The sequence below is a fragment of the Benincasa hispida genome, chromosome 9 (assembly GCF_009727055.1).
Source record: "Benincasa hispida cultivar B227 chromosome 9, ASM972705v1, whole genome shotgun sequence".
In the NCBI taxonomy this organism is placed as follows: domain Eukaryota; kingdom Viridiplantae; phylum Streptophyta; class Magnoliopsida; order Cucurbitales; family Cucurbitaceae; genus Benincasa; species Benincasa hispida.
In genome coordinates, this window is record NC_052357.1 from 1,297,052 (window position 1) to 1,310,757 (window position 13,706).

General features: G+C 29.6%; 2 protein-coding genes across 3 annotated transcripts; both read left to right on the plus strand.

Moving 5' to 3' along the window:
• The first annotated feature begins 4,780 nt into the window (after positions 1-4,780).
• LOC120085073 (probable inactive 2-oxoglutarate-dependent dioxygenase AOP2) lies at positions 4,781-9,258 on the plus strand. Its single transcript, XM_039040922.1, has 3 exons — positions 4,781-5,154; positions 8,290-8,614; positions 9,016-9,258. Exons 1-3 carry the CDS (start codon positions 4,781-4,783, stop codon positions 9,256-9,258), a joined length of 942 nt encoding a protein of 313 aa, XP_038896850.1.
• Positions 9,259-10,603: 1,345 nt separating this feature from the next.
• LOC120086612 (probable 2-oxoglutarate-dependent dioxygenase AOP1.2) lies at positions 10,604-13,423 on the plus strand. 2 transcript variants are annotated; one of them, XM_039043346.1, is made up of 2 exons: positions 10,604-11,083; positions 12,696-13,423. In XM_039043346.1, the coding sequence occupies exons 1-2, from the start codon at positions 10,695-10,697 to the stop codon at positions 12,802-12,804; spliced, it is 498 nt and encodes a 165-aa protein (XP_038899274.1). In that variant the 5' UTR covers positions 10,604-10,694; the 3' UTR covers positions 12,805-13,423. The 2 variants fall into 2 exon arrangements, 1 of the variants encoding a protein (XP_038899274.1); XR_005484272.1 differs by lacking the exon at positions 12,696-13,423 and adding an exon at positions 11,381-11,730 and having other exon boundaries at positions 10,606-11,083.
• The last annotated feature ends 283 nt before the right edge of the window (positions 13,424-13,706 follow it).

Here is a 13,706-nt window from a genome sequence, read left to right on the forward strand (position 1 = left end):
CCCTAATAGCACACCAAAATTTTACGTGGAAAACCCTAATTAAGGAGAAAAACCACTAGATAAAGGGATTCTTATTAGAAAACTGATACAAAGAAATACAACAGACCACCAACTTAAATAGAGAAAAGAGAAACCCTAGGGTACAATGAAAAAGACAAAATTCCTTAGAGTATAAAACCTAAATTTAAACAAATACTATTCATAATTTCTCTAATAACTCAGGTTGGTCATTCTCATGTTCTTCTACTTCTGGCATGTCCCACAGACGCTTATTTTAGACTACTTGCACCACTTTCCAATTATTACCAATCATCTTTAAAATTTTAGAAATGGAACTTCAAATTCATGAAATTTATTTAGTTATATAGTACATGTTCAAAATAATTAGTTCGTTTAACTAGTACAAATCTAGTTCAATAAATTTAAATGCAATAAAATATCTATCACATCAAAGTAATCTACTATAAACATGGAACTCATCTCCAACATTTAAAAGAAAACTATATAATGCAAATATTATAGGATTAACGAAAAAATATCCAATTCAACGAATTTAAATGCAATAAAAAAATCTATAAAAAACATGCAATTCATCACAAAAGATTGACAATAAAATATTTTTGTATGTTGATTGTATCGTAACATACATAATCAAACAAATCTAAAATATTTAACAACAGAAAAATTAGAAAAAAAAAACTCTCACAATACCAAAGGAAAATACCAAGAGTCATGAATTAAGAAATCACATTTCTTAAATCTATTCCTTGAACTTTGTTTCTCCACTACCACCACAATCTTCTTCTTCTTCTTCTAGTTATTACATATCATGTTAAATGATGCACACTAAAATTTCCAGCTTCAATCTTACGCAGACTCAATCGAAAAATGAAAAAACTGGGAAAACAGAAAAAAAAAATAACGTGGTTCATACCTGGTTGCAGATGATGATGGACGACGAGAATTGGGCACACCGAACGACGATGGAGGGCACACCAGAAGAAGAAATCGAGCAGATTGGAAGAAGAAAGAACGAAGGAGAAGAATGACTGGAAGAAAGAAGAAGGAAACTGTGGGCGGCGGCGGCTGTAGAGTTTTAATTGACCCTATTTTCACGCTCTAAATCCATCAAGAGAAGTAGCTTCTCCCGATGGGATAAGTACCTTCTTTCAATAGTCGTTTGGATAACTGTCGGGGTAAGTACCTTCTCCCGACGTCACTTAGGCCACCGTCGAGATAACTCTAATAAAATTTTTTCAACCTTCTTTTAAAAGCCGACGTCTCGTCTATACCGTTAGGATCTGTCTCTTATACACATCTAGATGTGTATAAGAGACAGGTATAAACCGTCGGGCTAAATATCTTTTTCCGATGGTTTTTTCACCCACCATCAGGATAACGTTAATAAAATTTTCTCAATACTTTTTTTTTTTTTAATTTAACTCTCTCCCAACGCTCGTAAAATAATCGGAATACGTACGTTCTCTCGACGATTGATTTAAATACCGTCGAGATAATTCTAATTAAAAATTTCTAACCTTCCTTTTAAACTCGACGCCACATCTATACTGTCGGGATAGGCACTATCTCTGGACGCCTTAATTTTAGCTTCGGGAGAGGCCAACAAATCTTTTCCCTCACGCAGTTTATGCCGACGGTTAAAGAAAAAGGTGTTAGGATAGCCGATTCATCCCAACACTAGTCAATTTTTTGTCGGAATTTATTTTTCTCCCAACACCACGAAATAATGTCGGAAAAAATGAGCTCTCTTAATGCTTTTTTATGCGCCGAAAAAAGTTTTGTCAGGAAAAACCAAAATTCTTGTAGTGATATTTATTGATCATATGGCTAAGGTTGTTAAGAAACATTTTTCGTATAAAGATTTGCCAAAAAACCAATGAAAAATTTTAATTTTCACTGAACATTATTTATTTTCGAGAAATTTTTACAAATAAAAGAATGTCAAACTATTTACAGAAATAGCAAAACATTGATAGATACTTATAGACTTTTATCAGTGTCTCTTAGTGATAGACTTGTATCAGTTTCTATCACTGATAGTATCAATGATAGACTTGTATCAGTTTCTATCACTGATAGACACACTAATAGTCTTCTATCAACCTTTATCAATGATAGACTTCTATTAATTTCTATCACTGTTAGACGTTGATAGACTTTTATCAACGTCTATCAGTGATAGACTTGTATTAGTTTCTATCATTGATAGACGCTGATAGACTTCTTTCAATTCATTCTTCTCTGCCGCGCTCTCCTCTGACTCGCCGAGCTCCACCACTAAGAAGCTTCATAAGATCATCCATTTCCTCGAATCACAGCTTCACAATGAGGTCCTTTCCCACCACAATGATCTACTCTCTCAACTCTTATCTCTCAAACATGCTGAAAATGCCCTATCCACTATTCGATCAGGTGTCTCCTCCCTCCAATCCACCATCCATCACGTTCGATCCGAGCTTTTTGAACTTAAAAATGTTGTTTCTACCAAGACTACTTAGTTCTCCAATCTTCCTCAAACTGTCGAGCTTCTTTAGCATACGATCTGTGGCCTTCATTCATTGATGAAGCTTAGGGACCTTGCTTCTCCATCTACTGACGAATCGGAGAATCTGGATCTTGACCTTGCAGACATTGATGTCGTTGATGAGGAGTTGAAATGGGTTAAAGAAATTGGGGATAAATTGAGAAGTGAGGCTATGAAGGTTTTGGAGAGAGGAACGAAGGGTCTAAATCAAGCTGAGATGGGAACTGGTTTGTAGGTTTTGGAGGGAGGAATGGAGAATTTGAATTCAAAGGAGACACAGAGGAAGGGAAGTCGGAGAAGGGAGAAGAGGGAGAAGTATATTAAATTTTGATATTTTGTGTAAATATATATTTTTTCTATCATTGAAAATCTCCCTATATTTTTTCATTTTCAAACATTAATGGTCAAATATAAAATTTTAACTTTTTTGGAAAAAGTATACGTCAAGGACTTTTAAAAGATTTTTTTTCCTCCAACATCAAGTGAGGAATAAACAATCTAAAAAAACTTACTGAATGAAATGAAATTAAAATAAGATATAAATTTTATTTTGGTCTCTAAATTATGTTTTATTTTGATCTATAAAACTTTAAATCATAAATTTTAATATCTGGATTTAAATAAATAACAATAATTATATTCTCTAAAATTTTTAAAATGACTATTTTATTGACGATTTTACAAATTATTTAGACTTCGTTTGATACCATTTGATTTTTTATTTTTAGTTTTTAAAAATTAAGCTTATAGACATTATTTTTACTTCAAAATTTCTTCATTTGTTATATACTTTTTATCAATAGTTTAAAAAACCAAGTCAAGATTTGAGAACTAAAAAGAGTAACTTCTAAAAATTTATTTTTGTTTCTGAAATTTGGTTAAGAATTCAACTATTGTATTTAAGAAAGATGCAGATCATTGTAAAGAATGGAAAAGATAAATATGTTTAATTTTCAAAAACTAAATAATGATCCAGTAGAAGCTTAATTTTTGACTTTTTCTATAGTAGTATGTCACCAAAAGGTATACACACCGTCAAAATTTGTTAAAAAGAAAAATAAAAGTAAAAGAGATAAAAGGATTATTTTTCTAAAACTTAGGAACTAAATATTGATATTTTAAAAGTTAACAAAAATAAAATAAACAACAAAAATAAAATTGCGCCTATCATTATACTTCTAAAATTTTATCATATTTTATAAATATTTTAGTTTTTTTTTTTCTATTTAAAAACAACCTTATTTTAAAATTAATTTTAAAGGTTTTTTTAGTACGTGAGTAGATTTCGCGTAATCTCAAAGTTAATATAGATATACTCAGCTTCTTTGCAACTTAAAAGGAGAGTTCGTAAAACTAACTTAAATCATATACATTAAAACTTTTTAAAATTAAACTTAGATCCGATGGACTTTTAAACTTTCACATCTCTAACTAATTTTGAGTATAGAAACTAATTTTTAAAAGTTCCAAATTCTTATTGTGTTGACACACAGTTAATCCTATTAATTATTAGAAAAATTATTTCCAATGATAAAATTGTTAAAAATATTTATAAATATAACAAAATTTCAAAATCTATCAATAATAGATATTGATAGTCACTTCTATCCATATCCGTCGAGATTTCTGTCAGTGTCTATCAATGTCAATAATAGACCGATAAAAGTCTATTAGTGTCTATCATTGATAGATTTTGAAAATTTACTATATTTATAAATATTTTTGTTGATTTTGCTATATCTAAAAACAACACTAATTATTAGATTGTATTATGTCAGAAAGATTAGGAGACACCAAAAAAATAATTCTAAAAAAGAAACCTAATCGAAGATAGTGATTGAAACATGTTACAAATTTCAAGAAAAAAATATAAAACTAATGTATAAGTTAAGAAAATTATTTTGAATGATAAAACTGTTAAAAATATTTACAAATATAACAAAATATCACTATGTAATAGTGACATTTTATAATATTTACAAATAAGGTGGGTTATTTTTAATTGTGAAAACAATCCATAATTTAACATACTTATAAGTTTGGCCAACAAACCTTACACGTTATAACACTTGGCCAAAAAGAAAATTTTAAGAGTTATTTATGACAAGGTAAATTTCCTCTTAAATATTATAAAGCTTGGCTAAGCTTCTAATTCTAACTTAAAAAACAGCAAAGAAAGTAATCAAATGAAGGCAGCAGAAAGGTGTTTGGTAAAGAGAGAATAAAGGTTAGGTAATGGGATCAGAAACGGGGGGGCTGCCGGTGATAAATTTCAGTGGCAACGGAGTGAAGACGGAGGGCGGCGACGAGTGGAGGAGGAGGAGCAGAGAAGTCCGGGAAGCTCTCGAAGAGTACGGATGTTTTATAGCAGAGTACGATGGAGTTAGTAGAGAACTGAGAGGGGAAGTTATGAAGGCAGTGAAAGCACTTTTCGAGCTTCCAATTGAGAGGAAGAAGAAGAACAAATATGAGAAGCCTTTTAATGGCTACGTTGGGGAGCTTCGTACTCTTCCTCTTCATGAAAGTTTGGGTATTGATGATGCCACTAACTTCCATGGAGTTCAGTCCTTTACTCATCTCATGTGGCCCTCTGGAAATCACCATTTTAGGTTCTTTTCTTCTCCTTCTTCATAATCTTCATCTTCATTTTTTTTTTCCCGATAATTAATCTTTACTTATTTTGTGGTGAAAGATTCAAATTATCTAAATCATTTCACACTCATTATTTTACTAAAAAAACTATAATTTTTTGGTTTGGATTTTGAACTTCATTTTAAAGATAAAAGATATAAATTTCTTTTTGTTATTTTAACGGTCCAAAGATTTGAAAGGAATGTAATTAACTTTATTTACTGGAGTAATTGTATAATTAAAATGTCTAAGTTTTAAATTCCTATATTCTATTTATTGTACTAAAAGAGTGCAATTTTTTAATTTCTTTTTAAAAGGATAGTTATATTAATTTTTTATTTTATTTTATTTAAAAGTTTGAAATATTTAAAATGAATGTTAATAATTATTTTGCTAAAGTATGCATAACTTTAAGTGACATAACTCTCAAGGATATTAAGTTTGAATATCTCCGTTTTAAAGGAATTGTGAAGTTCTGCAATAAAAATGGAGATCAGTCCCAAAAATTATTTTTACAGAATACAAATTTTATAGAACCTTTATGCATTATTATAGAAAATTATACAATATGCAAGAGAGAAAAATGAATTTAGGGTTAGAAATAACATACCCTTGAAAAATTCACAACCTTCACGAATTTCCTCTTCTCCACTAACAATCTCGAATCCTCGAACCAAGAATTGACAAAGATGACACCACCACAACTGTTTCCTCTATATTCTCCTTAGGATAGGGTGAAAATATTAGGAGTGTGTAGGCTCTGAAAAATTTGGGAAGAGGGATTGAAATTTTGTGAGAGAGATTTCTGGAAAAACTAGAATCACACACCCACCATTCTCTGTGAAGAAGAAGCCGATCAAAATAATTCTGCACTCAAAACTCCCTACCAACATGTCTATCAAACAAGAGAAAAGAGGGGAGGGAATTATAACTCCCCTCAAAATTAAATTCAAAATTTAATTTTAAACAAATCTAATAAAATTTAATACATATTTATATGATAACTAATTTATCATATATATATATATATATATTAAATCATATGTTATATCGTATATAACACATAACCTATAGTTTTTATATTGTATCAAATACAATGTAACCTACAATTTTTATTTCTCTCACACGTGCATTGTATTTAATATAAATCACATTTATACTATATTTAATTATATGAATCTCATCCATATAATTAAGATTTGAATCATATTCAAATATTTATTTCCTTTCAAAATAAATTTTGTAGTATAATGTATCAAATACATTATATTAATTATATCATATATAATTAAGTTAAATTAATTATAACACATATAATTAATTCTCTCAATTAATTTGAACAATTCAAATTAATCCAAAATTGATTCTCATTCATTTCTGTTGAGCTACAAAGGAGACCTTATGGACCTGTGTAGATTGAAACTCCAATGGTACTTGAATAATTAATTAAACTCATTTAATTAATTTTTTTAACATCCATTAACTATTGCCCACTCCACTTAAGTCGACAGCTGCACTCTTCGCACTATAGATATATTTCTTTATTCATTGGATATAACCAGTCAACAGTGCGAGAAACATTTACAAATTGCTCATAAGTACAGTTGGGCCAAAATTATCGTTTTGCCCTTATAGTTACATCTAACTCCTTAAGTACCATTGCTCCTTCTAATGAATAATAAGTCATAGTTCAACCATGACCAAGCCCCTCTCGAGCCAATAGAGGATGTGGCGCTAGATGGTTCAAGCCCTAGAATCAACTCTAAAGAGAGCAATTTATCTACTTACCCAGACATAAGGGAAGGAGTGAATTCTGTCTTGTATAGTTGTGTTCCCAACTCCTTAATCAGATGAATCTCCAAAACAGTAGACTTATTGAGTCGGTGGTCTTTCTCTCTCACCCATACAAATTAAAGGACCGCTTTCATAGGCAGGAGTTCATAACTCACTCAGGATTCAGGTCATGTCACTTATGGTCATCTTGGTGAAATGTAAGTCTCTATTATGAATGGTGTTATATAATGAGACTAGTCATTTCGTGGTTCGGTCCTATATAAAGTCCTTTATATAGAATACTCCCACTCACATATCTCTACATGAATGATCAAGATCAGATCATTTGTAGTACTTTATAACAATTATAATATCTACAAAGCGGGTCGTATTCGTAGTGTCATCGGGATAAGATACCCAACCTTATCCATCTACTACAGACCATTTAAGCTATTACTTGAACATGATCCACCTGTATGTCTCTACATACATGTTTAAGCTACATAAGATAACCTTGGATGTTAGTTTATTGGTTTGTGGGTTAATGCTATTAAATGTCAAATAAATCATCTCATATTTTATTAAATAAATAAGATGTTTGTACATTACAATTACAAATTATAGTATCCACAAGGTTTAGGGCATCAACTCCAACACACTCAATGTTCCAAAAAAATGATGTAATTAACTTCTTCTTCTTTTTTTTTTTTTAATAAATGTATATTTTCTTTTTTTCCATTATTTTCCTTTAAAATATATATTTTTTAAAAAATCTCTAGATGGTTACTATGGGTAAGTCAAATGTGAAAACTTTTTATTTGATGAAATTGAGTTTTGAACTAGAAAAAAATTAGTATTATTTAATTATTTATATTTTTTTGAAAATATTTTAGCTTGTGAAATGGAGCACATAGTATTATTATTATTTGTGGGTATTGATTTTTATATTTGAGTTTTTGTTGGGTTTGGATGTTTTGTTTTGTTTTGTGGGTATTGATTTTTCTTTTTTCCTTTTTCTTTTTTTAAGGTTTCTGAGTGTTCTTAGCTAGCTGCTTTATTATTGGTGGTTTGGTCTCAATTAATTAAACCTTTTTATTATATGGAGATCTATTATTGTTTTTTTTCCCTTTTATAATTTTTTTTGTTAACTTAATAAAATAATTTTGGAAGGGTATTATTCTTAATTCTTATTCAAATTGGTGAAATTAAAATTGACTACACAAAGACACAAAACTAGGTAGTACAATAATGAAAAAATGAAAACTTTTTTTTTTTTTTTTTTTTGGTTTGAAAAATTGTATTGGTTGAAGTGATAATGTTCTTAATTTTGGTTTTTTCAGTACAACTTTGCATTCATTTGCAAAGATAGCAGAAGAATTGGACAAAATGGTGACCAAAATGATATTTGAAAGCTATGGAGTGGAAAAGTATCACAAGTCTCATGCTGATTCCATTACATATCTTCTTAGAATTTTGAAAAACAAAGCTCCTCATTCTTCAAACCCTACTTTATGTCTTGTGGATCACACTGATAAGAGCTTCACTACCATGCTCTATCAAGATCATATCAATGGTTTGGAGGTCAAAACCAAACATGGCCAATGGATTCAAGTTGACAACTCCTCTCCCTCAACCTTCGTCGTCATTGCCGGAGACGCATTCAAGGTCGACTTATATATACATATTTATTTTATTAATTTAAAGATATATTCGATGCGACATCAATTACTAAAAGTTGAAGGACTAAACTTGTAATTTAACGAAATTCATTCTAATGTTCTTATTATGAAATTGACAAATAAAGATAAATAGAAATCATGCATAAACAGTAGAGAATCACCACAAATATTATATAGTGAGCTTATATAGCACACTCCTTTAGACCCGTGCTTGGTCATTCGGGGTGCCAAATTAACAAATTCAAAGAATTCCAACAAATATGCAAATCTCTCTACGTCGATTCTCTCTATTGTTTACAATTTTTATTTATCTTTATTTGTCCAATTCATAACAGGTATATTTCGAGAATAAACCCTAATGATGATGTTTGGTTTTTGGTAGAGAAGGCATGGAGCAATGACAGAATAGAATCACCAACTCATAAAGTGATGATAAGAGGGAATGAAGATAGGTACTCTCTTGCCATGTTTGGATTCAGCAATGGAATTGTAGAAGTGCCAAAAGAGCTTGTGGATCAAACTCATCCTTTGCGATATAAACCTTTTGACCATATTGGATTGCTTCATTTCTTCCGATCTAAAGAGGGTTTCAACTCCAAATCTCCCCTCAAAGACTATTGTGCTCTCTAATTAAAACAAATAATGCAATAAACTATCCATTTTGTATATGTTTAATATAATCTGTATGTTCCTGTGATGTTTGTATAAGCTTTGGCTTTTGCTTTGTTTTATCTTTGTGTGCTTTAGTTTAAGAACTTTCTCGTCTCATTAAATGGACGAACCCTAATAAACTTGGTGTCATGGTGTGTGTTTTCTCTTCTTAATATGTGAACATGTATATTCTCTGTTCTTCGTATTAATTATGAGATATCTTACATTTGTGGTTGTTTTAGATTCGTAATTTTAAATTAACATCTTCTAAGTGGATAACTAAAGGTCCATTCGACGATAACAATTTGATTTTATTGTTTAGAATCCCAAGTTGAAAAAATGATTGAACTCTAGCCAAATAAGCAGGGTGTGCTATGATGGTGAAATAAAATTTGTTTAGTTTAGGTGCAATGAGAGTATCTTTAACTAGTTGACATATTCTTAGTAATACCTCATATCTGATGCATTCATTCCATAAAAAAGTCAATACAAAGCTGAAAAAAGCTCAAAAGTTCAAACGAGGTACAAGGCCAGAGAGAAGCCATTAGAAAGTAAGGCTGAGAAAAACAAAAAACATGAGAATTACATGAAAGCATTTAGATTGTTTTCCTATCAATGTGTCATTTTTACATATTTTAATCCATAGCTTTTGATATCGAGGTGTGATGAGGATGCTAGAGATGTACCAACCTAGTTGAGATCTCTCAATGCATCTACTAATTCCTCTATCTTTAGTATCTAATTTAAAATAATAATAATAAGAATAATTGACCGTCACCATAAACTAAGCTACCATTATTTTAAGAAAATCAAGCCAATTTTTAAAATTTAAAAAAAAGTTGTCAAAAAGTTTTTTTTTTTTTTTGTTAATTAATTAAGAATTTGGCTCTTTTACTTAATTAAAGGAAAAAAAAGGATGAATATTACTATAAAAAATTGAGAGAAAATATGTTTAATATTAAAAAACAGAAAACTAAAAACTAAAATGGTAACCAAATGGGTCCTTAACGATTTCAAAAGTAAAAATATTAATGATCTTATGACATTTACGTATCTAATTCATTAAACTATACAATAGTATAACTAAATTTTTGTCTTTTATCTGTTTGTCTAAATATTCATGTACTATATTCCATTGTGTATATATATATATGCTCATGTCATGTTCATATTGTTCAGTCTTATAATTTTATTACTTTAATATTTTAAATAGCCCCACAAATAAAAGTTTACCTCACAAGTCTACATCCGTGACCAGAAACACAAAAGATCAGATCAATCATTTACAAATAGAGCCAAAAAAATTAAAGCACCTACCTTTTTTCTTTCTTTGATAATTATTTTTAGAACTTGTTTTTCTCTTACATAAGCCATCAAAGAAAAATGAAAAAAGGTAGCTGAGTGAGTTAGGTTGTATGAGAATGGTTAATTCTGAAGCAAAAGCCAAAGTACTTCCCATAATAGATTTGTCAAAATTAGAGGCAGTTGGCACAGAAGAATGGGGTTCAGCGTGCAAAGAGATGAGGCTTGGATTAGAAGAATTTGGTTGTTTCTCAGTGGTTTATGACAAAGTTTCTTTGGAACTTCATAACTCCATTTTTGAAGCAACAAAAGAGCTTTTTCATCTCCCATTAGAAACTAGAACTAAGAACACTAGTGAAAAGCCTTACCATGGCTATTTTGGTGGATACTCACTTCTTCCTCTCTATGAATCAATGGCTATTGATAATCCAACTGAGCTACAAACAACACAGCTGAGTTTGGCCAATCTCCTGTGGCCTTCTAGAGCAAACAATCACTTCTGGTAATTAATTTAATTAACACACACTACTATTCTTGTCATCTATTTCATCCTTCTTATAGTTTTAAAAGTTTTGATTCATATGATACTAATTATTTAGTTTCAATTTGATTCTTATGAATTTGTGTCATTAAACCAAACCCACAAATAATTGATTCCTTAATGATTTGTTTAGATCTTCATATCCGAAGTGGTATGCTATAAACTTCTTGTTGTTGCTCATTGCTTTCTAGCCTATTACAATCTTTCTCTTCTCTGTTCATACATTCAAAACGCTTGCGAAAACCTTTTTCTCCAAAGCCGTTTTCTCTAAAACGAGGGTGGATGTTGCGAGAGGCACACGGTGTGCCATCGGCATTCTGTATTCGAATTGGCTGATTTGTTTGTGAGCGGAAACAAGTACCACAAAATCGCTAAGTGAAGCTTCTGAAAATGCGATTGTGACAGTTATATCACATGTGTGAGAGTGAAGATTTAATACTTACCATCTCAAATTGATAAAGTTTCTTATGGCCTGTTTGGATCACAAATATTGTTTCATAGGTATAAATATCAAATATTTGTAATTTAAATGTGTGAATTTTAAATGTTTGAGATAATTAATGTATGTATTTAGATATGCATCATCATTAATATTTAGAAGTTAATTATATGTGTTTGATTTACCAGTTTTGCATATAGAAATAAAAATTAAATAATTATTTAGTTAAAGGTTAGAGAACAAGTATGATGGTCATCAATAAAATTTAGCATGATCACTTAAAATATATGTAAATGAAGAATTTTATATTAAACGTTGATTAAATTATTGAATTTAATTACTAAAAACAATGAAATACATATAAATTAATTAGGATTTTAGAATTTTACATTAAATAGTAAGGTAACATAAAAATATTAATTTTAAATGTATTAGTGAAAGATTAATTCTAATATATTTATACTTAATAATTAATTAAAATTAATAGTAAGGATTAATTGATATTAATTTATTAATTAATTAACTTATATTTTTATTGTTCATCTACTACGTATAAAAATTTCACTTGTATGGAGGGTATTTTAAAATTCATGTCATATGATTTTTTAAGTTCTATGGATAATAATATCTTTAGTTTTAAAAAGTGAAAGGTAAAATAGATAAGGATATTAAAAAATGTCATAGCAAAACTTGTAAAATGAATAGACCTTAAAGTTGTAATACTTGTGTGTATTATGAACTACATCCATCTTTATGCAACCCACTCCAATAATATCTAAAAAGTAAAAAAAATGTTTTTTTTAAAATTTGTCATGTGGCAAATCGTGGTTGGACGAACCACCCAAGATGCATATTTTTCTTAATTATATCTTACAAAAAAAAGATTTTTTTTGAGTAATAATGTCATGCATTAAATACGAACATTTAAATTTGTATCTATTTGGTTAAACTTTAAAAGGTGTTTAATACCTTCTTCTTTTAATAGAACTATTATATATGAAATTGAATATTATAGTTAATAGAACTTATAAATAATAAAATTGACCTATTAAATATAGAGTAACTGAGAAAGATGAAACCCATACGGGTTTGAATTACCATACAGATCTCACTTTCTTGTCCATAATTCACCAGCATCTCATTTCTGGTCTTCAAATTCAATTGCTTGATGATCAATGGCTCCATGTTCAACCCTCAACCCATTGCCCCTTCATTGTCATGGCTGGCGATGTACTCATGGTAACCACACAGTCACACCAATCCTTTTTTTTTTTTTGTTTCTTCATAGCAAAATTTAGTCCTTAAACTTTTAAGACCTAATCGGATCACACCAATCCCTTTTTTTGTTTTTCCATATCAAAATTTAGTCCTTAAACTTTTTAAACCTAATCGGAATAGATCTTTTAACCATAAAACATGAGTATGGTAAAAGAAATATGTTTGTCTTGTGAAACCATGTGATTGGAGATATTCTTAAAAGATATATCAAAATATAAATATGAAATTACAAATTCGGTCTATGAACTCTTTAGAAGATATTTTTGTCTATTTAGTCCATTGGCCTTTTTATTTCTTAAAAGGTTAAATTATAAAAAAATATAACCTTTGAAATGTGGGGTTATTGGTTTCAACTATACCCTGAACTTTTAAGACTTTCATTTTAATCCTTAAAGTTTGAATTTTTTTTTAAAACAACTCTTATAAGCTTATGATGTTAAATTCATATATTGAAAAGTTTCTACATATCTACTTATGTGAAAAAAAAAAAAATCTAAATGTATACATGGAAGAAAAATAAAGACACATGGTATACATTTGTGAACAATACAACCTGTTGTCATCTTTCTCCACTACTGTAAAACTAGGTTTTAATGTCTGTTTAAAATTGACATTATAGGAGTAGACAGTGTTACAAAAAGTCTTCAATGTCGGTTATCTTTAATGTTGGTTTAAAAGCGACATTATAAAAGACCAAGATTTCAATGCCAGTTATCTTCGATGTGAGTTTTCAACCAACATTGAATACTATCTTCTATGTCGGTTTCAACCGGCATTGAACATCATCTTCAATGTCGGTTTTCACATACTTTTCGTCAGACATTGTCTGATATTAAATGTATGTCATTGTTTTTTTATTAAAAATAT

Excerpts from the sequence above, each read along its gene's own strand:
- LOC120086612 (XM_039043346.1), top strand. The coding sequence starts at position 10,695 with ATGAGAATGGTTAATTCTGAAGCAAAAGCCAAAGTACTTCCCATAATA. Across the intron at positions 11,084-12,695 it reads AGAGCAAACAATCACTTCTG|CATCTCATTTCTGGTCTTCA; the intron begins GTAATTAATTTA and ends ATAATTCACCAG.
- LOC120085073 (XM_039040922.1), top strand. The coding sequence starts at position 4,781 with ATGGGATCAGAAACGGGGGGGCTGCCGGTGATAAATTTCAGTGGCAAC. Across the intron at positions 5,155-8,289 it reads TCTGGAAATCACCATTTTAG|TACAACTTTGCATTCATTTG; the intron begins GTTCTTTTCTTC and ends TGGTTTTTTCAG. Across the intron at positions 8,615-9,015 it reads TTGCCGGAGACGCATTCAAG|GCATGGAGCAATGACAGAAT; the intron begins GTCGACTTATAT and ends TTGGTAGAGAAG.